General features: G+C 34.5%; 10 protein-coding genes across 13 annotated transcripts; 9 read left to right on the forward strand and 1 right to left on the reverse strand.

Annotated features, from left to right (window-relative positions):
* The first annotated feature begins 1,648 nt into the window (after positions 1-1,648).
* LOC17896303 (WAT1-related protein At1g68170) lies at positions 1,649-4,533 on the forward strand. Of its 3 annotated transcripts, none has more exons than XM_023787962.1 (8): positions 1,649-1,743; positions 2,093-2,479; positions 2,575-2,637; positions 3,219-3,335; positions 3,434-3,677; positions 3,770-3,928; positions 4,033-4,184; positions 4,287-4,533. In XM_023787962.1, the coding sequence occupies exons 2-8, from the start codon at positions 2,283-2,285 to the stop codon at positions 4,459-4,461; spliced, it is 1,107 nt and encodes a 368-aa protein (XP_023643730.1). In that variant the 5' UTR covers positions 1,649-1,743; positions 2,093-2,282; the 3' UTR covers positions 4,462-4,533. The 3 variants fall into 3 exon arrangements, with proteins under 3 accessions (XP_023643730.1, XP_023643731.1, XP_006301709.2); XM_023787963.1 differs by having other exon boundaries at positions 1,654-1,743; positions 2,082-2,479; XM_006301647.2 differs by having other exon boundaries at positions 1,664-1,743; positions 2,103-2,479.
* A 577-nt stretch (positions 4,534-5,110) lies between these two features.
* Positions 5,111-5,951, forward strand: LOC17894351 (E3 ubiquitin-protein ligase RNF126). Its single transcript, XM_006302672.2, has 2 exons — positions 5,111-5,804; positions 5,908-5,951. The coding sequence occupies exons 1-2, from the start codon at positions 5,111-5,113 to the stop codon at positions 5,928-5,930; spliced, it is 717 nt and encodes a 238-aa protein (XP_006302734.2). The 3' UTR covers positions 5,931-5,951.
* Positions 5,952-7,029: 1,078 nt separating this feature from the next.
* Positions 7,030-9,194, forward strand: LOC17895995. The gene is made up of 7 exons (XM_006300265.2): positions 7,030-7,174; positions 7,297-7,372; positions 7,478-7,539; positions 7,756-7,886; positions 8,109-8,319; positions 8,670-8,844; positions 8,938-9,194. The coding sequence occupies exons 1-6, from the start codon at positions 7,172-7,174 to the stop codon at positions 8,835-8,837; spliced, it is 651 nt and encodes a 216-aa protein (XP_006300327.1). The 5' UTR covers positions 7,030-7,171; the 3' UTR covers positions 8,838-8,844; positions 8,938-9,194.
* A 79-nt stretch (positions 9,195-9,273) lies between these two features.
* On the forward strand, positions 9,274-11,738 carry LOC17894045 (putative zinc finger protein At1g68190). Of its 2 annotated transcripts, XM_006302390.2 has the most exons (6): positions 9,274-9,788; positions 9,885-10,334; positions 10,591-10,851; positions 10,927-11,112; positions 11,210-11,406; positions 11,511-11,738. In XM_006302390.2, exons 2-6 carry the CDS (start codon positions 9,912-9,914, stop codon positions 11,521-11,523), a joined length of 1,080 nt encoding a protein of 359 aa, XP_006302452.1. In that variant the 5' UTR covers positions 9,274-9,788; positions 9,885-9,911; the 3' UTR covers positions 11,524-11,738. The 2 variants fall into 2 exon arrangements, with proteins under 2 accessions (XP_006302452.1, XP_023643734.1); XM_023787966.1 differs by having other exon boundaries at positions 9,274-10,334.
* A 477-nt stretch (positions 11,739-12,215) lies between these two features.
* Positions 12,216-14,842, forward strand: LOC17894480 (zinc finger CCCH domain-containing protein 15). Its single transcript, XM_006302496.2, has 3 exons — positions 12,216-12,503; positions 12,745-13,392; positions 14,153-14,842. Exons 2-3 carry the CDS (start codon positions 12,775-12,777, stop codon positions 14,495-14,497), a joined length of 963 nt encoding a protein of 320 aa, XP_006302558.1. The 5' UTR covers positions 12,216-12,503; positions 12,745-12,774; the 3' UTR covers positions 14,498-14,842.
* Positions 14,843-15,749: 907 nt separating this feature from the next.
* On the forward strand, positions 15,750-18,866 carry LOC17895585 (putative two-component response regulator-like APRR6). The gene is made up of 7 exons (XM_023788525.1): positions 15,750-15,864; positions 16,579-16,728; positions 16,818-17,297; positions 17,380-17,456; positions 17,543-17,744; positions 17,827-18,601; positions 18,734-18,866. Exons 1-7 carry the CDS (start codon positions 15,750-15,752, stop codon positions 18,864-18,866), a joined length of 1,932 nt encoding a protein of 643 aa, XP_023644293.1.
* A 2,099-nt stretch (positions 18,867-20,965) lies between these two features.
* Positions 20,966-22,461, forward strand: LOC17895096. Its single transcript, XM_006302686.2, has 3 exons — positions 20,966-21,176; positions 21,272-21,480; positions 21,974-22,461. The coding sequence occupies exons 1-3, from the start codon at positions 21,084-21,086 to the stop codon at positions 22,275-22,277; spliced, it is 606 nt and encodes a 201-aa protein (XP_006302748.2). The 5' UTR covers positions 20,966-21,083; the 3' UTR covers positions 22,278-22,461.
* A 344-nt stretch (positions 22,462-22,805) lies between these two features.
* LOC17896009 (reticulon-like protein B14) lies at positions 22,806-24,057 on the forward strand. Its single transcript, XM_006302752.2, has 5 exons — positions 22,806-23,057; positions 23,142-23,328; positions 23,399-23,528; positions 23,633-23,702; positions 23,800-24,057. The coding sequence occupies exons 1-5, from the start codon at positions 22,967-22,969 to the stop codon at positions 23,967-23,969; spliced, it is 648 nt and encodes a 215-aa protein (XP_006302814.1). The 5' UTR covers positions 22,806-22,966; the 3' UTR covers positions 23,970-24,057.
* Positions 24,058-24,765: 708 nt separating this feature from the next.
* Positions 24,766-25,254, forward strand: LOC17895464. Its single transcript, XM_006300829.2, has one exon. It carries the CDS (start codon positions 24,905-24,907, stop codon positions 25,109-25,111), a length of 207 nt encoding a protein of 68 aa, XP_006300891.1. The 5' UTR covers positions 24,766-24,904; the 3' UTR covers positions 25,112-25,254.
* Positions 25,255-25,735: 481 nt separating this feature from the next.
* On the reverse strand, positions 25,736-26,659 carry LOC17894096 (transcription factor bHLH109). Its single transcript, XM_006300976.1, has 5 exons — positions 26,405-26,659; positions 26,264-26,329; positions 26,104-26,169; positions 25,862-26,014; positions 25,736-25,774 (listed from the first exon to the last, which is right to left on the reverse strand). The coding sequence occupies exons 1-5, from the start codon at positions 26,657-26,659 to the stop codon at positions 25,736-25,738; spliced, it is 579 nt and encodes a 192-aa protein (XP_006301038.1).

Consider the following 26,659-nt stretch of genomic DNA (forward strand, 5'->3'; position numbering starts at 1 on the left):
GGTAAAGATGATCCTATAATCCGAAATCCGTATAGTTCTAACGATAAGGGAATGTGGAATATACAACGAAAAACTCGATTGTATGATTTCACCAATTAGAAGGAGAGTTTAGAGAGGAAGTGCCTCGTTTACTTGTTACATAGAGAGATAGTATATACTATAGAGTATCATTAAAATGCACTATCGAGTTCATAGAAAGTGATAGAGACGTTGTTTAGTTTAATAAAGTAGTTGAAACAAGCATATAATACTTCGAACCTTTGTTAAGAAATAAATAATTTGAACCTATACATTACTTTCTAACTAATTGTATACATTGGCTGATGTGTCAACTTCAGATTAGCCTATTCTAAAGCCTGAAGGGTGAAGGCAAAAACAAACTTGTAACATCACTTCTATACTTACTCAGTTACTCATATAGACAAGGTTGGTAATTTGGCAAACATATAATATGTACCATCCATCACCCATTAGGCCTGCCTCATTATATTGGGTTTGTGTGCAATATTTCAGAAGTTTTGTTTACTAAACTTACTAAAATTTGGGCTCTAGAATATGATTATCATATATACTAAAATAATACGGGCTAACTACACCATTTCTTTACGTACTATTGTACTATCAACACCATTTCTATATATATGTATGTTATGACTCGGGAATGAAGAGAGAAGAAGTATTGCAATGTGAAATTAAAGACATTGGTGTTGGAACTGATGCTCACTCTTCACGAGCTCAATAAGGTTGATCCATTCATTTCAATTTCAAAAATGGCAGGAACTAGGTTATAATGGTTTTACAGCTGATTTTAAAATGTTATTAATTAAAGAAACACATGTTATCAATTCACTGATTTAGCATCTCATTGCTTGTGTTGATTTCTTTAACCCCAACCTTATTAATTTCACAGTCTCATATATATAGTTCTCATGTAATGTAAGTAAGTCCTAGCTAATTTTTCTGAAACCACTATTTTCGTAATATTAGAAAGAAAAATAATAATTTTAGAACCCATAAAAGTTTAAAAGTTTTCTGAATACACATAAAAGTTTGTTCCACTAAAGAAAAACCTCAAAAGTGTAAAATATGTCAGAGATAAATTATTCATCTGTAACTTTAAAAGTACCGGTGTATACTGAAGGTATAACACAAAACTGACGTACGTTACTAGAACTATGTTCGTGAATAGAAATAAAGATGAGAGATTCCTTAAAGCTTTAGATAAACAAAAAAATCAACGGCCAAGGGTGAAGCATATATATTTTCATACCTTCCATACTAATGCCATGCATGGAACTAGCTACATGCATGGACCCTCTACAATTCAAAACACTCTGTATTAGGGAAAATAAGAATACAATTACAAGTAGAATTGATGGTTACAACTTACAAGCCTTTTTGAGTGGTACGTACGTAATGGAGAACACCACAAAAGCACAGCATGCCTTGCACGTGTCAACAGCATCTGAACACGTTGCTGGATTCTTGTCTTTTTTTTTGTTCCTATATGCATATCATCAGTTTTTGTATATAACGACTGTAAACTACAAATTATATATAATTACTTTTTGAAAATTCTACTTTTTGTGAAGTAACAATATCAACTCTAACACGTCTACTCTATGCATTATAAGGTGGAGTGCAACAGTTCATATTTGTGGAGCTTTAGAAATGAGGTGTACGTATGGTGTGGTTGCTGGATTCTCATTTTGTTCCATTGCGTTTTAGTTTGTATTTAAAAAGGTATTAAGACAAATTATAATTTATTTCTTTCCTTTGTAAAGTAACATATATACTTTATGTTATGATCATGAGGTGTTCACGATCATGAGGCTAAGAACAAAATCTTAAATTGCGTTCGTCATGTTATATGTTAATATATTCTCTTGATTCACAACCCGTTTGTGGTAGAGAGGAGATTTTTTTTTAAGTGCTTATGAGATAAGTTTAATGTTATTAGAGTACTTATAAGTTATAAGAGTTTAGAAGAACTTTACAATGGTGGGATATAACATATCTATAATAATATTCCGGAATCTGAATTTAGCATCTATTTATATCACATAACTCATTTATGGTAGTAATATTTTAGTGCACCACAGCTAGGAAAGGTGAAGTATTGGTGTGATAAATAAAGCTCAGGGGGCTCAGGACTCAGGAGAGGAGAGTCAGGGTTACTTAACTCATTTAGCTAGCTGTGCTCTCTTTCTCTCTCTCACTATCTATAAATTGATAAGTGTGAGGTAAGAAACTAGCTAGCTACAAGGAATACAAACAAAAAAATGTTTGGGAGAATATGTGAGATGTGGAAAGAAATGAGAAGTATAACGGCAATGGTAGTGGTTCAAATAGCTACGGCAGTGTTAAACATATTGTTCAAGCTTGCGATGGAAGATGGTATGAACCCAAGTGTACTCGTGGCCTATCGTCTCTTGTTCGCTACACTTTTCATGCTTCCTTTGTCCTTCATATTTCAAAGGTTTCTTTTTCTTGTATATAATATGGTTTGTGTTTGTATGCTTTTGATATTATTAATTAGGTGTTTCGTTTTTAACTCTCCATGTGATCGATTAGGAAGAGGAAACCAGAGTTTACATGGAGTTTGATGTTACTAGCATTACTCTCAGGGTTACTCGGGTATGTAACTTTCACAAACATGTACACCAAAGAAGAAATAAGTTTTTTTTTTTTTTTTTTTTTTTTTCCGTTTTTTTGGTTCTCTTCTATCCCAAAGTTATATGTGTTCATGTCTTTGTGACTTTTCCAACTTGAATTGAAAGCTTCGTTCGTTTTTTTTTTGTTCTTTTGTGTCCCAAAGTTGTATATATGCTTATGTATTCTTTTTGTCTCGAAAGATTTTTCAAAAATACATACCCACTAGCTAGCTAGGTCTTCAGGTACTTAGTTTTGGTTGCATATAAATTGGTAATTAGTCCTTACCAAAAGCAAACCTGTCGTGATTCCGCCGGAAATATATATATCCATCGGAAAATGCAATGTTTTCTTGTAATTAGTAGTGTCAACCATTTCAATTAATATTGTAATCAACAAGTGGTTTTTTACATTAAGAACCAATTAATTAACGTGATACCAAAAACATAGAAGACTATAACACTTAAATACTAGTGAAACTAGTAGTTTGATAATACTGATTAAAATGGAAGAGAATAAAACAAATAAATATTGGGATTAAAATTAACACTTAGCTAATTGAACAGTGTGGTAATACCGAGTATCCTAACCATAGCGGGTCTGGCTCTAACGTCAGCAACATTCACTTCCGCTGCTGCCGTTCTCACTCCATTGATCACTTTCATCTTCGCTGCACTTCTTAGGCAAGTGACACACGTCTTATCATTTTCATTGTAACCTTTTAATTAATATACATTAGATACTATATTATTAAACAAAAGACACATTTTGTTATATGTAGGATGGAGAGTGTACGGCTTGGGTCGAGCGTAGGGTTGGCTAAGGTGTTTGGAACATTGTTTGGTGTTGGTGGAGCTCTTGTCTTTATATTCTACAGAGGAAAAGAGATTCATCTATGGTCAACTCACATTAACCTAGTGAGCCAACCACGTGATGCTAGTACCACCACTCACCATATCTCTGTCTTTGGAGCTCTTCTAGTTTTTGGTGGTAACATTTCCATCTCACTTTGGTTTTTATTGCAGGCAAGTTTTATCCTTTATTTTTTTCGGCTTTCTTCTCTCATGTACCAATGCTTGTAGTTATTATATCTTTTTTTGGGTATTGTACATTAAAGGTTAAGATAAGCAAAAAATTTGGAGGGCCTTATTGGAACGCGACACTAATGAACATGATGGGAGGCATAGTGGCTATGATTGTCGCTCTTTGCTGGAAGCGAGATTTGTATGAATGGAGATTAGGATGGAATATTAGACTCTTAACCATTGCGTATGCGGTAAAATATCATTCCATTCAATAATTAAGAAACTTGTTGGTATATTTGTATATATATCATAAAAGTAGTACGAGTCTAAGATTCATATAAGTTGTACATTGCAGGCAATTGTGATTTCAGGGATGGTGGTAGCTGTTAACGCATGGTGCGTCGAGTCTAGAGGACCGTTGTTTGTATCGGTGTTTAGCCCTATAGGACTTGTGATCGTTGCCCTTGTTGGATCATTTTTGCTAGATGAAACACTTCATATTGGGAGGTACAAAACTGATCATGTATATTGTATTTGTTTTTTTTGGAGATGGGTTTGATGTATCGTATGTATATAATATGGTTTGTGTTTTATTTGGGAACATTACAGCATCATTGGTACAGTGATTATCGTGGGAGGATTATATCTTGTACTATGGGGTAAAAACAAGGAAATGAAGAGTATCCTTACGATCAACTCATCGGATCATATTGAAACAAATAAGACTAGCAAAGACATCACCCTCAACACTCTTCCTCCTAGATTAAGTATAAATGTCCCTTGAATCGTCTTACAAATCAAACATCGATCATTTCTATATAATGCTCGTTATATATGGAGCACAAGTGATTGTTAACATGATTCTTCTATCTAACGACGATTTCTTAAACCCTTGTATGCAAGTTATGATGAATGTGCCTTTTGTTCTATACCAAATTAAAACTCCATATTTTTAGATGTTTGATTATTTTTTATGTATGTATGTATGTATATATCAAGTTTTAGGCTACGTTACGTTTACTTCAAATTAGTCAACCAAAATTTATTTGTATTAATATTAAATAATTTTTATTAGTATATGTAACCAAAATAAGCTAGATTTTAGATATTTAAAAATATAATAAAAAATAAATCTAGACTGGGCTTATAATGGGCCGGTAAAATAACTATCATCTCAGCTAAACCTATACACTTGGTCGTAATTGATTCTCCAAGCATCCTTTTAAAAATCTTGGACTCGTACAAGACAAATCACCAAAGATTCGCGAGTTGACATAGCAGAGACCATACGACACCATCCTAGACACAGAAAAGAATAACTCATTTCACTCGTATAGGCTTTGTCTTGCCTCTTTTCAAAAACATGTACACGTATTTAAGTATAAATGCATATATTTAGATTCTACCAACAAAAGAATAAAAAGATTGGAAACATGACATCTCGAAATAGTCCAAGAGTCATTGTTAATGGAACAAGAAGAACAAGAACGTTCCATTACTTTTATTGTCGTCATTGTAGCCGTTCCATTAGGCTGAGCAGCTTTGGTCTATACGGTCCTTTATGTCCTTTCTGTTCTAGAGAGATCAATCTTCACGATGAGCTTGACATTATGAGGCCAAGCCGGCCCTATTGGGATAGCGATACAGATTGGATCACGCTTCATCTTATCAACCAACCGAGAAGTAACCGGTTCGATCATGATGATATAGCTTACAATACCGACGAAGAATTCGCTGATGTGATGCCTAGTATACAGATTGGTCCACCACCGGCCTCGCAATCAGCCATCGAGGCTGTAAGGACTGTGACAATCACGGAAGAGGATATGGCGAAAGAGAAGGTTTGCGCGATATGCAAGGAGGAGTTTGAAGTTGGAGAGGAAGGAAAAGAGTTGAAATGCATGCATTTGTACCATTCAAGCTGCATTGTGTCTTGGTTGAACATTCACAACACTTGTCCCATTTGTCGCTTTGAGGTTAACTTAGGTGTTTCCGAAAGTAACGTAGACGAAGGAGGGTCTCACTCTCATCATCACCACGACAATGATCTACCAAATAGGCTTCGGACTCGGGTTTGTTCTTTGTGGCCTCTCCGTATGATGATTGATTGGGTGCATAATCTCATTGGTAAGATTCCATCTCCTGATTTAACTTTCATGGCTTTCCTATTATGCTTTTACGTTTTTTAACTAAGATATTTAACTCTTAATAAAAATATATAATTTCGCAGATTTAAGAATAACAAACTCTTGACAAAAAAGAAAAAGAAAAAAGAATCGCAAACAAGAATGTATGAAACTATGATATTGACTACATATTAAGTTAATTATGAGAGATAGGAGAAGAAACACACATCAAAAGAAAAAAACAAGATGGCATAAACAAGAGTATATATATGCATTAATCATCTTCCACTCATTTGTATGTTGTAAGTTGTAACAACACGTAAATAAAAATTCTTGGTAATATATAAGTTAGCACCATCGGAGAGTGCTTACTTATTTTTTTGCATTAATTTTTTTAAAATAAATTCATAAGTGGTCTTTAACCTCTGCTTAAAGAGTTAATTTAGACAACAAATCTTATAAAAAGTGCTTGATTTTGCATTAAATATAATGAAATAAATATAAGCAATGTCTTAAGTTTACCATTAAGCAATACTAATGGAGTTGCTATAAGCTAGCTTAGTGGTCCTCTACTAGCTAGCTATAGGGTTCCATGATCCATCAATAGTCTGAAATCGCTTTGTTTCTTTATTGTCGGTTATCTTGCTTTGGTCTGAGTTTGTAAAACCGAATTTGTCATGATTTCTCGGTTTGTTTTCTGTAGTCCTGTCACCAACCGTCAGTCACGTAAGGGCATCTTCAATGGGAGGATTTTAGAAGTAAGATTTATCAAAGAAAATATCTTATATAAGATCCTCTCTTTGGTAAATCTTACTTCTAAGATTCTCCCAATGATGATGGTCTAACCATGAACTCTCTCTTTTTTGTAACACTTTATCAAAAAATATGTATTGTGTGTATCCGACCGAATAAAATTTGTTGATTCAGTGTTTGTTTTTTTCTCCTTTAATAAATTTTAATTTCCTTACAATAATATACATAAAAAGTAAAATCTAATAAATAAAACTTCAAGATATAATTAATTATCCAATTTCCTAAAATCTATTCATTATAAAACAAGAAAAATAGACTTTAAATTAGAAACTCTATAATTAAGGTTGACCGTTGATATAGCTCTATAGTCGGCGATTATTCACACCATAACTCGGCCCAATATTAAGGCCCATTACGTATTTCTAAACCTCCCACGGCCCACGCGCATCTATCGAATCGCCGAGCCTCTGTCTCCCTCACTCTCTCCATCGCAAAATTCAAAATCACTTCAAGAGTTTTCTCGTGAAGCTTAAAAAAAACCGATCTCTTCCAATCAAAAATACCTAATCGAAATCTATCTAGGGTTTCTAAATCGAGAGACGAAGAAGATTCACAATGGTGAGAATTTCTGGGGTTTATAGAGATCTTAATTTTTTCAGAAACCCTAATTTTTATTTTGTGAGATTGTGTTTGATTCCTGATTTTTTTTTTCTGAATTTTGTATTAATGAGTGTGATCAGGGAGGTGAAGGAGAAGATCTAGAGCCGCTTTTTGATTATCGTCGTGTTCAGCCAGCGAATTTTGTTTGTATTGATGGTGAGTTTTGGTTTCAGTTCTTTTTTAATTTTGGTGACTGAGAGCGTAAGAGTAATAATGATGAGTTTTTTTTTTTTCCCTTAATTGCTCTGTCTCGCTTTGTAGACGATGATGACGATAATGCCTCGGTGACGCCTATTCCAAAGAAAGCAAAAACTTCAAAAACTGTAAGAAGTGATCTTCTATAATTGGTTGAGTGAGGTCTTTGTGTTAGCTTAAATCCACAATATGGGGAAGAAGAACAGATTAGGCAGTGTTGGTATTGGGTTGTTGCAGAGCCTTAGGGAATTTTGATTCACTTTTGGGTTTGTTCTTATTTCAGCTTGTGTTTCTTTTTAAGTTTTTAAGTCCTTATGTCAAATCTTTGTTTTTGGTTTATGTAGGTTGACAAGTTAGATAATGTTGTGAATGTAATCGAAGTTACAGGTGATGACGATTGGTTGCTTCCACCGCCAAAGGTTATCTTTGATAAAAATAAAGAGTCTGTTGAAGATTCAACTATTAAAGCACTAAGGTAGTTTTTTTCTATTCCAAATTTATAGCTCTTTGTTGATTTAACTTTCCCACAAAGTGTTAACTTTAGACCTTGCATTTATCTTAGTGTTTGTTAATGCACCCTGTCGATATGATTTCAGTGAGTGCTGTGTTATTTCCTTCTACTTTTATTTTACTATCCATGAAGAGTCTGATTTTAATACTTTGGTTCCATATTCCTAATTTGAGATATGTAATGTAGGTCGAAGAAGCTGGAGCTCATGTCATTCACAAAAACTGTAGCAGATGTGATGCAGGAAGTTGAAGAGTCTGCTAAAAGGGAAATGGAAGCATCACTCAATCCTCCTTCAGAGACTGCTGATGAGGCACCACCAGAGCCTACGATTGACAGGCCCAAGATTGTCATTACAATTCAGGACAAAGATGAAAAGAAGCAATACCGAGTGTTTGCGGTAAGTTTTTTGTTGCGGCTCACTACCCAACCTTTCATCAACGTGCACCTTGCTAGGCAATGTTTGTATGTGGGATAAGTAGGCATAAGAGTCAGTTGTTATGTCACCTTCACTACCAGATAGCTAGATATTACGAGTAATACAGGAAAACATTAGGGGATTGAAGAGATCATTGAAAATATTGAAAGGGGTTGAGTTTTTCAGAAGTATGTCTGGATCTTAGAGGCTTATTTGAGGGGTCGCTAAAGTAATAATGAAAGATTTATTTGAGTTCCTGTCCTTCTCAATGTGTAAATTATGAGAAGCCTTTGTATACTGATGTGGGATTGGTATTTCCCGTATTCTTGTAGGATGAGAAGTTTGAGCGGGTTTTCAAAATGTACGCAGACAAAGTTAAGCTTAACCCGCAAAATCTTGTATTTCTATTTGACGGTGATAAGATTGATCCATCGACCACTCCTTCTCAACTTGAGATGGAGGATCATGATATGATCGAAGTACACACCAAAAAAAGTTGACAAACAGGTAACTGATGAAGTCTTTATCTTTTTGTTTTTTTTTTATAGTCTTATTGTGATACAATGATGCTCAATATTATCTTTGATTGGATTCAATCAGGCACTAGTCAGACTTGGTGGTGAAGCTCTTAGCAGACTGAAACCACCTGGATGAATCTCAATCCGGTTCAACTTTTGTAAAATACCCAGAGCTTTGTACATCAACATGGATCTCTGCTAAATCTGGTGGTGTATCTGTGACCTTTCTTATTTTATCAGAATTTTTCTTTCTCTCTTTTCATCGGTTGGATAGTAGATTCAGCATTTTGTTTAGGATGTACAATATATAAGATAAACTGGAACCATTTTGATCCCCAACTAAGCTTCGTTTATGCTTTCACTACTAATTGAAAAACTTGAATCTTCAGACAACTTATGACAATCAAAACTACTATTGTGTAAGCAGTAAAAGCTTCTTTACGGTCTGACAAAATGTCTACGGAATCATCGGCTATCTCATTTTTCATTGAGAAAATAAATAAATATGACAAAATTTCAAGAATTTTAACATATTCTTTTCCTAAAAAGTGCATTGAATAACTTATCTTCTTAGTTCAAGTTTAGTTCTGAAATGGATATTTGCAGTTTTGTTTGGTCTGGAGTTGGGTACGACATGTGGCTTTCACTTATTGGTTAGGAAAAGGTAAGCTTAGAGATGATGGGTCGAGAGAGAAGCTGTCACAGTGTTAGATACGTCCGTGGCTTCCCCATATCTCTCACGTGCATACGGATAACGTAATCACCCAATTTAAAATAAAAGTCCTACATATATATCTACGTGGCTTAGCCACGTCATCCTAACCACACAGGAAAAAAAAAAAAACCAAACCGACGGATTCTTTTATCAGATAGGAAAGTTCTTAAAGCTTTTTGTGTCACTACCAATCTCTGGTTTTGTAGTTCCTCTCGTCGGTAAACACTTTTTCCTCTCTTTTTTGTTTTATCTACCTTTGTTTGTTCGATCTCTGTGATCTGTCTGATGGAGTTTTAAACTTTTTGATGTAACAGGGACGAAGAATCTCTTTTTATTATGTTATGGACAATAAAAAAATGGAAAGAGTATGCGAGTTTTGTAAAGCGTATAGAGCAGTGGTTTATTGTATAGCCGATGCAGCGAATCTTTGTTTGACATGTGATGCAAAGGTTCATTCAGCTAATTCATTATCTGGACGGCATTTACGCACGGTTTTATGTGATTCTTGTAAGAACCAGCCTTGTGTTGTTCGATGTTTCGACCATAGAATGTTTCTTTGCCATGGATGTAATGATAAGTTCCATGGTGGTGGTGGTGGTGTCTCTTCTGCGCATCGTAGAAGGGATGTGGCTTGTTACACGGGGTGTCCTCGTGCTAGAGATTTCGCGGTTATGTGGGGTTTTCGAGTTATGGATGATGATAATGTTTCGTTAGAGGAATCTTTACGAATGATTAAATCTAAGGGACGATCCGAGATGAACAAGGTTTGAATCTTGTTTTTGTATATCTGTATATATATTCGTTTCTTGATTTTAAAAAGTCGACAGTAGACTAATCCTTAAGGCGTCTACAGTGGCCAAGAGGAAACCACAACGATCTTGATTTATTTGGCGAGTCCTCAACCCACTCGAACAAATCACTAGGCCATATGCTCTTAGTTGTTTTGTACATATATTTTTAAGCTTTGTAGATGAATAAATCTCTCTGTAGCTAATGTACCGATGATTTTGATTGTTGAAGGTGCAAAGAGAAGCTGGTTTTGTCTTGGAACAGATTCTTGAATTGGAGAAACTTCAGCTAAAGGAAGAGAAGGATGGTTTGTCTTTGACAGAACGAGCTGATCCATCTCCATTGGAGCTTCCTAAGAAATCTGAAGAACGGTTAGTTGATCTTCCGCAGACCGGAAAAGAGCTAGTTGTCGATTTTTCACACTTGTCCTCGTCTTCCACACTTGGTGACTCCTTTTGGGAATGCAAAAGCCCTTATAATAAGAACAATCAGGTTTGGTTTATATATCATACATTACACAGTCTTTGTGGAACAGTTAGTTACATGAGATTAGCTCTGTTCCTGCAGTTGTGGCATCAAAATCTACAAGACATTGGAGTTTGTGAAGAGACCGTTTGCGATGATGATGACTTCCATATACCTGACATTGATCTCACTTTCAGAAACTTTGAAGAGCAATTTGAAGCTGATCCAGAGCCGATCGCAGACAGTAACAACATGTTCTTTGTTTCTTCCTTAGACAAGTCAAACGAGGTTTTGATGAAAAGCTTCTACACTAAATCGGTTTTACAACCATTTTATATACTTTCTTGTCATAACCTAAGATATCTATACCTTTGATGTGTTTCAGATGAAGACATTTTCTTCTTCATTCAACACTTCCACATTTGCACCTACACTAGCTTCATCATCTATCTCATTCACAAGTAGCGAAACAGATTACCCTCACAATCACTCAGAGCAAGTAATCTCATTTTGTTCCCCACTCTCAAGCAATGCATGTCAAAAGGCCATCTCAAGGCTCAAGGAGAAGAAGAGGGCACGAGCGTAAGTCTTAACATAGATGAACTTAATTCCCATTTTATAGCCATACAAAAAGAGTACATGTCTTTAAACTTTTCATACTGTAATTTGCATATTCGTTGATTCAGGGAGGAGAAATAAGCTAAGCTTAGTATGGTCCCAAAGAAGTACTAAGCTACTGGATATTGCACCATGCCTTGTGTACATAAGACCCACTAATCTACCACTTCATCTTATTCTCAGTTTCTTGCATGTAACTGTGTATCTTGAAACTGATTATTTTGCTTAAACATCATCCACTTTTGTAATCACAAACAGGGTTTACACCAAATATCACCAGAATTGACTTTTTATCAGTAATGATAAAATCACAAAAGGTTACTTAACAAACAATGACACTGACAATGATGAGAAAGAAACAGTGTAAATAGGGAAACTTCTGTGTTACCAGAACCATAATTAGTACTGTTTTTATTTTAGATGAATCTTGACAAGACACATTACAAAAAGAGTTAGTTATAGTTGTTGTGATACATAAGCAAAACCTCTCTTTTCTTTTTTTTTTAGCTTAAGTTCCACTATCTTGCAAGTTTAGTGAAAAAAAAAAAAGAGTGACCAATCTGATCTCTTCAAAATCAAGCAATTAGTTGAAACAAATGATTCTCTTAACCACACTTGGGCCATGTTATTAGTATCTCCAGCTACTTATTATTATAACAACACTTACACTCCTCTTAAATCATCTACATCAGATTATATCATTTTAATATAAAGTTTTAACATATGCTCCAAAAAAAAATGTAGTGGCATAGCCGTAATTAATCAAGAGCTTAAAAGACTTGAAGACTCTGGTTTGTTTCTTCTCTGTATAACCGTAACAACCACATTAATTTTCTCTTTTTTTAATTTAATTATTTTAAATGATTATAATTTCCCTCTCAAAGAGGCGAAGCGAATCAGAAGGCTGTGTATAAATACTCTGTAGCTTCTTCTCTTTGAGTTGTTTTCTCTCTCTAACTCGAAATCTCTGATCTCTCTCTCTCTCTCTCTCTCTCTCAGTAGCTAAGAAAATTTTCTCTACATTTTCTCGGCAGTTTCTTTCGTTTTCTCTCTAACTCCAGGTGAATTTTCTATCGCTTTTTCTTGTCAATTTCGTCTCCGATTCTTGAAATCTATTCGTTTGAATTTCGAATTTGCTGTGATTATCTTTCTCGGAAAATTAGATCTGATTTTTCTCGGGAAACGTGACCTGATTCTGAACGGAAATTGAACTTCCCGATCATCGTTTCCTTGAAGAAATTTTCATTTTCATTTCGAAATTCCGATTGATTTTGATTTCTTCTTGTGGCGATTGTGTAACAGAACTGCCGGAACTTTTCACCGGGGGGAAAGATGACAAACGAAATCGCGCCGTTTAGCTACGCCGGTGTCGTCGGAATCAAGAAGTCCCAAGGAGATTCGTCCTGTGGCGGAGGAGTCGTATCGTCGTCTCTCTTCTCTGATCAGCTCTACAAATCGAGTCGCAACATCATGCAGCAGCAGCGTCAAGATATGGTGAATCGCGAGGCGTTGTGTTACACGCGTCTCCATGAGGCTTCGCTGGAAGCAGAAGCGCTTCGTCTTGAGAACACTGAACTCCGATCGATGAATCGTCACCTCAAGACTGAGCTTAACAGTCTCATCAGGTCTTCGATCCAGAGCAGACTCGATTACGATAGGGTTCCGCTGCGGATGCTTAGCAATCTTTCCATCGGAGGTAACGACGCCGACGAAGTGGAGAATCAGAACAACCAGAACCGTACGGTTAAGAGAGATGACGTTAGTGATGAGAGTCCGACGAGTGTTATGGAGAATGAGGATATGAACCGTTCTTCGCTCCCAAAGAGCATCTCTGTGAGATCTAGCGGTTACTCTAAGGCGAGCCAAGGAGGTGTTGGGGCTGCTCAGTCTGGAAAATCTCGTGGAGCCGTACCTAAGACTGGGACTTGTGGTGGTCAACTCAGTACGACGGTATTTTTCTATTGCTTCTTTGTTTTCTTTAGGATTGTGTTTTTTGGTTAGAGTCAGTTCTTCTTTGAGAATTTGGTAATCATTGAGAATCTTGAATTAGTTAACTGTTGAATATGACCTGCATATTTCTTCTTTGAGTGAATTTGGTTTAGTGTTTATAGAATCATTGAGAATCTTGACTGTTGAATTTGACCTGTTGGTAATAGTTGACTGTTCTGCTTGTAACATTTGTACATTTGGTGGTGTAGGGTTAATATATGATTGTGTTGCGATGTTAATTTGACTGCTGCATTTGGTAATACTCTTTGCAGTACCATTTTACCAAATGCAGCACTATTACCAAATGCACCATTAAGAAACTAATAACACCACTGCTTGATGCTGTTTGGTTTCTGTGAAGTCTAGACTAGATATGCTTGCCCTATTATAATGGTGATGAATGAATGAAATGCAGGAACTTTTGGTTTAGTGTTTTGGTAAATATGTATTAGGATTTGATCAACTGTTGAACGTGAGCTACGTACATGATTCAAATCTGTCCTTTTTTGATGATACCAGAATCCTCTATCACTCTGCTTTCTTTGAACTGTAGATGTAAAAAGAGTACTGGTGGATGAATGAATGAATGAATGAATGAAATGCAGGAAAAACTTTACTTGAGAGGGAGCTGCATATATGATCTGCCCTCTAGTCTTTTGCTTTCTTTGAAGTATAGATGTTGAGAGTAATGGTGGATATTTTTGGATGAATGAATTTGCAGCAAAAGGTGTATGTGCGAGGAGGAGGGAAGAAAGAAGATCAGGAAGAGGAGGAAATAGAAGTGGAGGTCTACAACCAAGGGATGACAAAGACAGAGCTGTGCAACAAATGGCAAGAGACAGGGGCATGCCCATATGGTAACCACTGCCAATTCGCTCACGGCATTAAGGAACTCCGCCCAGTGATCCGCCATCCCCGTTACAAGACAGAGGTTTGCAGAATGGTTCTTGCTGGTGATAACTGTCCTTATGGTCACCGTTGCCACTTCCGTCACTCCCTATCCGAGCAGGAGAAGCTCGTGGCTGCTGGTCTCAAACCCAAGTCATCCTTGAAGCTCCTTACCTGACCCATTCCTCCTCCTTCCAGCTTGTTTACATATATGACCCCAAAGGTAAAACGAGAAAAGAGGTCTGAAACACATACATAATATTCCACAGATAGTACAGAGATGATAGCTACTGAAACGATCGACAAATAGCATTTGGTAAAAAGTGAATAATGTGCATACGTAAGAGCGAGTTTGAGTCTAATATTTTCCTGAGACATTAAAAACCGAGGAATGTATATATCATCGGTTGTTCAAATGTGATAAATCAAACTAGTTATAAAAGGAGTCGTTTGGTTACTACGTACAGAGCATTTTGGCCATATATGTGATACGTATATTGATGTACTTGTACAACAAATTCCACAAAACAAGAGATTACTTGAACAAAGCGAAGGGCTTACATTGAGGTCTAAATTCAGGCCGATCGAAGAAATATTAACGTTGAGTATGTTTGGGATTTTGTAGATTCATCATTCACCATACGACAAAAGAATCAAATGACAAAAAGTAATTTATTAGACATGATTTAGCGAACATAATACCAGACATGTTCTCCGAATTCGGAAATTGTTTGGTTTCCAAAAATTTAATTAAGGGAGTTTATCAATTTGACAAGACACACAATTTACACAAAATTATAGGGATCTATATAAAATATGGTAATTATTGAAATAAAAAACCATATCAATATCTTTTTGGAAGAAAAAAAAAACAGAAAAGGTAATACTGTAATTTCTTTTGACTAATTAATGGGTCAATTTGTTTTTCTTCTGAAAGATATTATTCAAAACAGATAACTATAATTTATGAGTCAAACTAATAAATGATTGTCTGACTAACTATATTTGGATTTTACTAAATTGAAAATATCATAAATTTATAGACTTTAGTCAAATGATTTATAATCTTACTAAAAACTGATTTAATTTTATGCAATTTCTAAAAAACCTAAAGGAAACTAAGTTGTTCAAACTATATCTCATCCAGTAGGTGTTTTATTTTTAAAATAAAATAAAAATTTATATTTTAGATAGAATAATCTTCTTCTATATATCAGAAGGTCAAATTGATTAAATATAAATTAGGAAGGAAATTAACTTATATATTATTCTTATGTCTATTAGTCGCAATGTATGACCTAATCGGGTCCACTGATTCTATCCTTGCTTCTATATATATGACCGTACCGGCCATTAGTATTTCTTTCTTACAACTTATTCATTTTCTCAAAGCCTAAATCATATAATTTTTGTGAAAATTTTCAGAGAAAATGGCGGAAAACGTAATTCCTCAATGTGTTAATGATATTTTTATATTGCTGATCGACCATGACGCTACATCAGTCGCATCTCTCACATCAATGCTGGAACAATTTTCAAAACGAGGTAAAGAAACAACACATTCCTCGCCAAACAATTCTTTTATTTTCATCATTTATAATTGTGTAGTTTTCTTTTTCATGAACATATCAAATTAATATTAATTTTTTCAAGTGATTGCATTTTTATGTTAAATTTTACCATTCTTAAAAAATTTCCATGATGATTATAATATTAATCTCTAGATCTGTTCTGTTTTGGATTTACGATCACGATCTATGACCAAATTAAAGAAACTTAAATCATATATAAATATTATTCATAATCTTGTTATGCAAAAGAATTATGTAAGGCTATATTTAGTCGTAGATCTCTTTTTTGTCGAAATATTTAAGGCTATTTAGTCATAGATCTACATGATTCAGTTTACATGTAAATTTATATTTTACCAAAATTCATATTCAAAAAGGTTTATGATGGATCAAATGTGTTTTAGTCTATAGTTGTTTTTTAAAATCATTTTGAGTTAAATTATAGTCTATATTTTTATTGTATATTAAGATTTATGGATGGTTTCTGTTACCCAGACAAATACCTCAAAAAATTATAATATGCTTAATTATGTATTTCTTGAGCGATTTATCTAACTAATACGTGTGCATGCATTATATTCCTTTTAAACTTTTATTAATGAATGAAAACCTAATAATATAAATTATTAAATATGTCTTCAATCATTTTTTTAACTATAAATATCTTATATAATAATCCATGTACTAGTGATGAGTGTGGATGCAGCAAGTAAGGCTCTATCGATGATTGAAAAGCAAAAGAAGGACATCGGGATTGTCATAGCTAACATAGAAATGCCTCAAATAGACTCACATTCATTTCTCACCGCTTTGCTTCAGAGAAATATCCCTCTCATATGTACGAACATATTCACACTTTCTCTTTTGTTTACTGTTTCCACTATATTTTTATTTCACAAGTTGACATTTTTTTTCTCTTTGTGAAAGTGATCAATCCAGAGATAAGGACGAAGAAACCATCAGATCTTCTGAAAAATAGTGCATGTTTTTCTCTAGATAAGCCAATTTCAGAAATCGATATCAAAAACATGTGGCAACGCGTGTTATCGAGACAGAGTCAAGAGTTCAAGAAAATCAACATGGCTGAAAACCAAGAAAATGCTATCGACAAAGATATAGATGAGATTGAAAATTTCAGGGCAAGCCTTAAGAGGCAAAGAACAAGTCAAGCTTCGTTGTTAGGTCAACGAAATTTCATCAAGCCATACACAACTTCTGAAGCATATCATAAGAGAAAAGGTATGGCAAATATTGAATGGAAAACAAAACCATGTTATCAAAATGAGGTTGAGAATAGGAGAAAAGAATGGATGAAAGTAGATGATAATGTTGGAAGGCGTATGAGTTTATGGACTAATGAGCGCCACATGAAGTTTTTAGCTGCTATCTCCATTTTGGGTGATAACGGTAAAATTTATATTTCACATTTGATTTTTTTTTAATTTATATATGTTTCATATACTAATTTCTTACATTTTTAATCTTTCAGATTTGCGTCCCAAATCCATATTGGAAATTATGAATGACCCAAACTTAACTCAACGCCAAATCGCTAGCCACCTTCAGGTTCATAGATACAATATTTAAATATTTTTCAATATAATATATTTTTTGTTAGTCTTATTATAACATTTATATTCTATAATTTTCAGAAATACAAAGCTCAAATTGAGCGGATAAGCGATGTATTACCTAGAAATGAATGGAAGTCGACAGATAAGACAATCGAATACCCTTCGGATTACGATTATCCTTTCAAAGCATCCTACTTAACGAAAAATGTCATTGCAAGTAACTCCTTGTGGTGTTGTTTGAGAAAGAAAAACTTGTCATCATCATCATCCATCAATCAATGTATGTATTCTTTCATTATATATACTTTCACCATTATATCATTTTGTGTCATATTAGTATTTATATGATTTTTTATATGCAGTCTCATTGAAAAATCCGATTGATGCCAGAAAGAAAAGTATGCCAAAACTTCATCGAGGCAAAAAATTGGATCTGAGCAACCATTCACATTCTGGTAACATACTTAACAAGTCATCCATGAATGTTGATTATGTTCCTTCAACCATAAGTAGCAATCTAGCTTACGACAATTATCCTATTGATAATGCCAACCATATTGGTATGGTTTCTACTGGCGTAGGTAGTGAAATCCTTCCTATGATTTCTAATTTACCAAACACATGTGCATCTCAGATGGAGACCGCAAGGATTTCCATCCCGCACTATGATCCTAATCCACTTCACCCACATAACCTTGTCCTTGAAACTTCTGTAAACCAAATAGATTTAGACTTCACTTCTATACCAGATTCTTTTTTTCCTCAAGCAGATTCATGCAATTTGGAAGAAAATTATTTTCTTCCAAATAATATCATGAGCCCTTTGGAAACCAATATAGATCAGATGAATTTAGCTCCATCTATAGAAAACCATAGTCATCATGGAATTAATATAATTCAATCTGAGGTGGATAATCCAATAGACATAGGTTTTTCTGAAGTAAGTATTCTTCCTCAAGAGGAAAGTACAAACCATATGGGTATTGTTTCTTGTGAAACCAATATGTCCAATTTTGAAACCAATGCAAATGAAGATTTTGACATTCCGATTGAAGACTTGATTTCTTTTGACACTGATATCGAGAAGGATATGGCTTCTTGGTTAGAAGAAAGTGGGTTTTCTGAGAGAAACAATCATTTGTCTCAGAGTTATCTTAACCACAACGTTGCCTTTAGAAAACCAATGGATTCAACCCCTGACACTAGTGTGGTGGGCCATGATCAGTCTATTGCTATGAATATGGGGTCAGCACGTATGCCACATAATACGATGGAATCAAGTGAGTATCATAATGCAGAAGCGGGGAAACAAAATGACAATATAGAAGGAGGGGGTGATTTTGAAGATTATCGTGACTACATAGATTGGATTGATGAAGAAGTGATGAAGAAAGATGCATGACATATATTGATATATTTGTTTCTTAATCGTGAAGAAAAAGATATGTAATAATATTTTCTTTGTATACTGCTTATTTAAATTATAAACAATCATATATGAGATTCTAAAAATTATTCAGATTTGTATTCGCAATATTTGATTTTCTATTTTTGTTTTTATTTCAATCATTATTTTCACATTGCAATGTAGTCAAATACTTTCATTTTGACTAAAATTGATATATTCTTTTGAATTCAATTCCAATAAAATATATAATTAGTTATTAAATGGTCTAATACTGATCAAAATTTTAAGGAAATATACTAATAATTTTTTTTCTTTAAATTTACAGTCAGTTATCAATTTATTATTAATGTTAAAATGCATCTAAAATATTTAATACTTTCAGATAACCATAAAAGACAGATTTTAACACAAACATAAATCCTTGAAAAGAATTTGGAATATATATCTTGGCCCTATTTAGAGACTAGGGCAATCATTAGTTGTGTTGGGGTTGTGTTGTATTAGATCAAACTAGCACACATCTCTTTATTAACACCAAGATTCTTATATTTAATATTGAATCTTTGTAAGAATTGTAGACCGTATTTATTAGGCTGTGACCCAATCGCATATGAGGGACATCAATGTAATAGAGTTTTTGTAAATGAAACTAAGACATATACAACAAAATGGAGTTATTTTAGAGTTTGCAAATGATGATAACCGTAACAACCCGCCCTGTGTGATCCTCCGCCATGTGGCACACCCGCCACATGGCATCCTTACAGCGCTGCAGTCTATCAACTCTAACCTCTCTCATATGGGTCCAATCTGCGCATGTAGGCTCTCTCCTGGTCCACCAGGTAGGTTATTGGTGTGTCTGGCGCTCCTCGAACCCAGGTACTCACCCTTTAACAACCTTCCCACCGTGGAAGATGCTACCAATTTACCAATCGTATACTCACTTGATTCCATCACTTTGTTTCCCCGCTTCTGTATTATGATACTCATTTGATTCCAAAAGTTATTCAAATTATTGATCATACTATTTTCAAATTAACATTCATTAAAAAAAATTTGTTCATTAATTGTCAGAATATAAGTTAGTCAAATATATTTTTTTTACTTTGACTGAGGTTAGTATTTTCATGAAATTTAATTATAGTAAAACCTGCAATGAAGAACTAAGGGGGTGTTATTGGTTTATGTATTTTTAAATCCACCTAGAATTAGCTAATAATGATCATAAATTTAAGAGAAACATAATTTATTATCATTTATCAATCTTACCATTTTGTAGTGGTAAAATTTATTAGTTTCAGTCAAAAATTTTATTGTAGATTGAAATATTAAAATATTTTTCAGATAATCATTAGCATGTCATCATATTTATCAAACAACCATATATTTTTTTAAGTCAGTACATATAGTAATAAAAAAAAATAACATGTTATTTGTTAAAACATATTATGTTTTACAAAAAAGACATGTTTGTAAAAAATAACTAGACGGATAATATATATATTTGCAATAAATCACATGAAATCTTTATAATTAACATGAAATATTATAAAGTAACATGTTAATGAGATATATCTTATTTTATCACTTGTAATTAGATGTACTAGCGTGTTATAAAAGCAAATGACATATATAATTTTAAAAATCATGACGACGGAGATTTCAAAAGAGAGTGATATCCTGGGAATTAAAGTGAGATCTTCTATAATTTACTTTTTAGATTAAACAAAAGAATAAAAAAATCTGAAGAGATAGCAAGAAATCTAATTGTGAGAAGAATAAACAATCCAATGGAGAAACTAAACTAAAATTATTGAAAATAGAAGAAGTGAAAGAATAACTTGAGCTATAAATATAATTGTAACAGAAGAAAGAATGCTATGTTATCTATGACTAGTTTCTTAATTTGTGTTTAGAATTTAGCTATCTATAGCATATTTCCTAAAATCTATCCCAAAAATTCTCCCCAAAACATTCTGTAAACCACATTGAAAAAAAAAAAAAAACTAAAGATGTAGACACTTTGACATCAAAGTCTAAATATTAGTGCTCAAACATATAAAAAAAGAAACAAATATCAGTGTAATAACGTCTCTTCTCTTCTTGACCAAACCAAAGCTCTCTCTAAAAGATAAAGACAAAAAGAGTAAAGACAGTAGTAATAAGAGAGAGAAGAAGAAGAAGCAGAGAGGAGAGAACGAACCAATATCAATGGCGGTTTCCGTTTCTATTCTCGTCGTCGTCACTGCTCTTCACCTCCTTGCTTTCGTCTTCGCTTTCGGCGCCGAGCGTCGCCGTAGCACCGTACCCATTTTATATCTCTCTCTATCTGTCTTACTAATTTTATCTTTTTTCGATTTGTGTTTCTTTAATCGATCTTTCTTGGTTTTTGTTGGAAGGCTGTGGCGGTGCCGGACCAGTACGATGACCAGACTTTTTGTAAGTACGGAACTGAGGCGTCGACGGTGTACGGTATGTCGGCGTTTGGGTTGCTTCTTGTTAGTCAGACAGTGGTTAACGGCGTTACTAAGTGTCTCTGTTTCGGAAAGGGTCTTGTTTCTGGTACTTCTTACACTGTCTGGGCTATTGTCTTCTTCGTTGTCTCTTGGTAAAGTTCAATCCTTTACTCTCTTATTGAATCTTTTGTGCATCAAGATTTGAAATTGAAGTGGATTTAGGTGTTTTTAGCTAGCAAGATTTGACATTTTCTGATTGAAATTGGAGTGATTTTATCTCTCTTTTGAGCTAAAAGGATTTGTGATTTGATTGTGTTTGTGTCATGGGTTTCAACTTTGAAGTGAAAAAGAAAGTTTTTGGTATTGTGAAGTTGAAAGTATTCACTTCCAGATTCGTAGCTATTGAAAGTTTGGTAATGTAATCATGATTTAGAAAGTTCATAACTTTTGTGTCCTTAACTCTTACTTGTGAGTTGTGTATGTCTCTATCCCAAGACAATGATAGTGGTAGGCTTGTTCATCGTTGCAATTGAATATCCTAATATGTGATCTTACAAAACTATGGGGATTCTATAAGAATGACTTATTAGTTCATCTCTGTGTTTGAGTAGTTTTGTCTTACTCATTCGTATTGTCTAACTTCAGGGTGAGCTTTCTAGGAGCTGAGGCGTGTTTATTGGCTGGATCAGCAAGGAACTTGTACCACACTAAAAGTAAAGGCATCTACCAAGGGAAAGAGCTTTCGTGTGCTGTCTTACCAGTTGGGGTCTTTGCTGCTGGAGCTGCTTTCACTCTCTTGTCTTTGATTGCAACCATTCTTTACTACTTGGCTCATTCCAAGGCTGACACTGGTGGATGGGAGAAGCATCAGAACGATGGCATTAACATTGGTATGACTAGTCCTGCAGAGGCTCCAAAGCAACAGAACCCCGACTTCAACAAGGTCTAGACCAGTTTCTGTTTAGTCTTATGATGGCTATGGTTTAAAGACAGGGTAAACTATAAAAATAGATGTTTTGTTAATTGTTCATATAAACTTGTGTTCTCAGATGTAAGATGGTAATGTCGGCTTATATGTGTCTTATTAAAAAAAAATTGGATTGGCTCAATCATATATCATTGCTTGACATTAACTAGAGATGTTTTATCATCCCACGAGCTGGCTCCGTCCATAAAGGGTCAAGAGACTCAAGACTGGTCTGGTCCGGATTGACCATGAGTCAACCCTTGAACAAGAAAAACAATATGGGTTAATAATGAACTGGGCCATGAATAGGCCCAATGATTGCACTCGGAAGATTCTTAGCCTCTCAACTTGGAATATACTTGCATGTGAAAAAGGGTTTACCAAGAGCTATGATCAGAAATGTTTATAACTTTTTGGAATACATTTTTGATCATTACCTCAAGTTATGAACGATTCTCTAATTTATTCATATAGTAATGAAAGGGTGAGTTTTTGCAATATGCTAAAGCCATACCTTTCCCTTTTCTCAAATTGCTTTCTTCTTTATGAATCCAAGAACAAAACCTTTCTTATCCTAAGAGTTTGTAACTATATAGTAAACCTTGAATCTTAGACCTTAGCTCACAAAAAAGGCTACAGTTGTTTCGAAACCCGATACCAAAACAACAATAATGGCTGTTTATGGATACGAAATGGATGAACATAGAGCTTCTTCATCGAGACGACGAAGATCTTTGTACCACAATCTAGGAGGAGGGAGATGTAACATACATTTTTTATTCTTTCTCTTTTTCATCTGTTCTTCAATCTTCTTTTCTTGAATGATTTTGTCTTGGAATATTGTAGTTGCTGATATAATGTTCTGGAAGAACAAGAAAGAATCAGGAACAATCTTGGCTGTATTCACATTGATATGGTTCTTGTTCGAAGTGGTTGAGTATCCTTTTATAACATTCCTCTGCCAGATCCTCTTGATCTCTATTTTCATATTCCTCATTTGGTCGTACATTGGCTCCTCACAACTAATCAAGAGGTAAAATAACATTCACACTACTACTTGACACTTCTTAATATGAATCAACCAAACGCCATTGTTTTCGCAGAAAACCTCCAAGTATCAATGATCTAAAGGTTTCGGAATCTACTTGGAGATTCTTGTTCACCAAGATAAACTGGTTCATCATCAATTTGCATGATATCTCAAGTGGCAAAGACTTCAGACTCCTTTTTCTGGTAAATCAATATACAAAATTTAACTTTACACACAATTATTCATTCATTTTCACACCCAAATATGTTTGCATTTTTAAGACTTGTATGTTGCATTTTCATTTCAGGCCGTTATTTCACTGTGGATATTATCAGTGGTTGGAAACTATTTCAGCTCTTTAACTCTGTTATACATTGGTGAGACTTCATGATTTTTATCTAACAAACATTTTACAAATCTTTATTGCCTTTCATTCTAAGTTTATTTATAACTGTGTGTTGTGTTTTGGTAAAGTATTTGTGGGTTTGGAGACAATACCAATGTTGTATGAGCTATACGAAGAAGAACTGAGTTACGCAGCAAGTAAAAGCGGGAGGGACATGAAGAAGCTCCTAAACAACTTCAACTCCAAAGTCATTAACAAGATTCCTAAAGCTCAATCTAAAAGTAGGAAGACTATGTAAACTTTATGTGTATATATCAAATCATCTGTAAAAATTTGTCACATTTATAAATCACACTAAATACCATTTCACCTATTTTTCTTTCAAATCTATTTTATTTTATTTTATTAATGTTTCAAAAAAATTGACATTTTACTTGGTCATATGCTATTTTTAAACTGCAAAATTGGCCCCCCAATTTTTTAATGTCTTGAAATTCAATTTATAAAATTATGTTAAAAACACTTTAATTATATAAGTATTTTTTTCTTTTCTTGGATCTGCATTATCAGCCCTTTATCTTTTATATATTTTTTTTAATACTATAGAGTATAGTCTATATATCCATCTTTGTTATTATACAAAAAAAAATGAGCAATCAAGATTTGTTCGAAGTCCTTGAAACATTTCTCATGCAAATGAAAATGTTATCTGATAAGACTAATATTTTGTCATCCTCCTCCTGCAAGGCTGCAACGAAGCTTGATTGGGTTTCTACACTCGTCTAGACTTATCTATTTTCCTTGTCTCGATTCCGAATTGTTTTCAATTCCGAAAAATTGTTTTTCTTAATGGTTACATTCATACATCTAGAAAGCCATCTACATAGTGGCATAGTGCTACTGTTTTATTTTTGTTATATACTTTTTATGACCATTTTACAAACTCTATCTCTTTGGATAACAATAAGAATTTTTTTGTAAAAGATAAAGTAAGTGGTGAGACATGACAAATCGCCGCACACATGCACAATGGGTATAATAACTAGTGTGAGTGTGACCCTATAGTTAAACCAAAGGGCAGTGTAAGAAAAGAGTCGTCGCATCTTTTTTGGTTGGGTGACTTCTGACTCGAAATCGCAAAACCACTCATTTGTCAAATATGCCAATTACAACTCTCTTTATCAACTAGCCAACCATTTTCAGAGAGTACCAATGCACACAAAACTCTTGTAGATGGTGAGAGGAGAACTCGCGGTTGTTGTGGCTGGTAAGGAGGAAACCACCGTTATCTTACTCTACATTTGGGTAGCATGTGTGGCTTTCTCGGTCATAGCCACCGTGATTTTCTCATGTAGCGACGGAGCTTCTAAACCTCACGCTACTGAAGACGTCAACGGCTCTACGTGCGCGGCTGGTTGCGGTGGTGGTTGTGGAGGCTAAAAGGGAGATATATATTTTGTTCACTTTAGTAATATTTGAATATCTTAACCATATTGTCTTCTTGGTTTCTTGAATGTAACAATGTATTGATCTAATACGCTTTCGATAATTAAAGATAAGAGTTTTAGTATTGTGTTTTTCTTTTTAGTATTGAGTTTTCTTGCACTGAAGTGTCCGACTAATAACAAGGTGAAGCATACCAATTGGTCAAGAGTTTTATACTAGTCCACCACAGATTAAAACACATAAGCCAAAGTTTAAGTGATCGAGTGGTCCTGGTCCATATATTGAAATCGAACCTAGGATCCAACATAACCGTGCCACCACACGTATGTTTATATCTTTTTCATGTTTTATTTAACTTACATACGAAAAAGACAAAAAAGGTTGAGCAAAACAGAACATAACAGAGGAACAATGCTCAACGATAACAGAACAGAGGAACAAGTGTGTTCACATATTATGAACATCACTCTAAACCTTCATATTTAAAACTATACACATTTTTATCTTTATGTATCTATGCACATATCTTAGTACACAACGACAGTTTCTGTATATATATGTAAAGAAACGAGTCCACATCCCAATGATCATAAAACGCCATAAAGCTAAAAGCTTATTTTAAGGTTTAGTCTGATCACGAGGCGCCATGTCGTATACCTATGATGTAGATTGATATCAGAATTAAGAATCTGTTGAAATCAGATAAAAGTTAATAAAACTGAAGTTGGGATATTTGGAGCAAACCTGATCATATTGTGGGATATAAGGCATATTTTGCTGAGGCATCATTGGGATACCTGGAGGATAATATCCCCATGGAGACATACATGGTGGTGGTTGAGTTCCATAATATGGTGACGAGTAAACCGGAGTAGCTGCGTATGCCCTATACATTATCTATATACCACATAACATATAAAAGACTTGTGTTTAGTTTCATACTTATTAGATGTACACTTACTAATGATTAGATATAGCTTACGTACATCTGCTTGATACTGCAAACTCTTAATGTAGTCAATGATGTTTTCAAGCTTCCCTGCAAGGTCCGGCTGTAAACAAACAAACACACACACACACACACAAGAAGCAAGCTCAGATATTTGAAACTTGATATTGTATTAGACTCGTGAAGTAGTAATAAACCTTTGGGGGAATAGGTGTCATCTTCTGCAATGTATCTATTTTATCTTTAATGACCTGTCGTCTTTTCTGCATAGTTTAGGGGAACAAATACATAACTTAGCTTGGGAAGCACGTAAGATAAGAACATCATGATTCATGTACCTTCTCCATCATCACACGATAATCCATGGAACGTTGCCGTTTAGCCATACGGTTACTCTCCTCGTCGAGTTTCTCATCATGATCACAGTTCTTGGTAACAACATCCTTAGGCATTGGTGAACTCGTGTGAGCACCAAATATCTCTTGCAAAGGGTTTAGGTCACTACGATCTTTTGAACACAAGGCGTAAATCATTTCAGGCAACGAACATAGTTCTTCTTCATTAGTACCCTCCGTGTGGTTGTTTCCCTCCAT

The sequence above is a fragment of the Capsella rubella genome, unplaced genomic scaffold (assembly GCF_000375325.1).
Source record: "Capsella rubella cultivar Monte Gargano unplaced genomic scaffold, Caprub1_0 scaffold_2, whole genome shotgun sequence".
Lineage (NCBI taxonomy): Eukaryota > Viridiplantae > Streptophyta > Magnoliopsida > Brassicales > Brassicaceae > Capsella > Capsella rubella.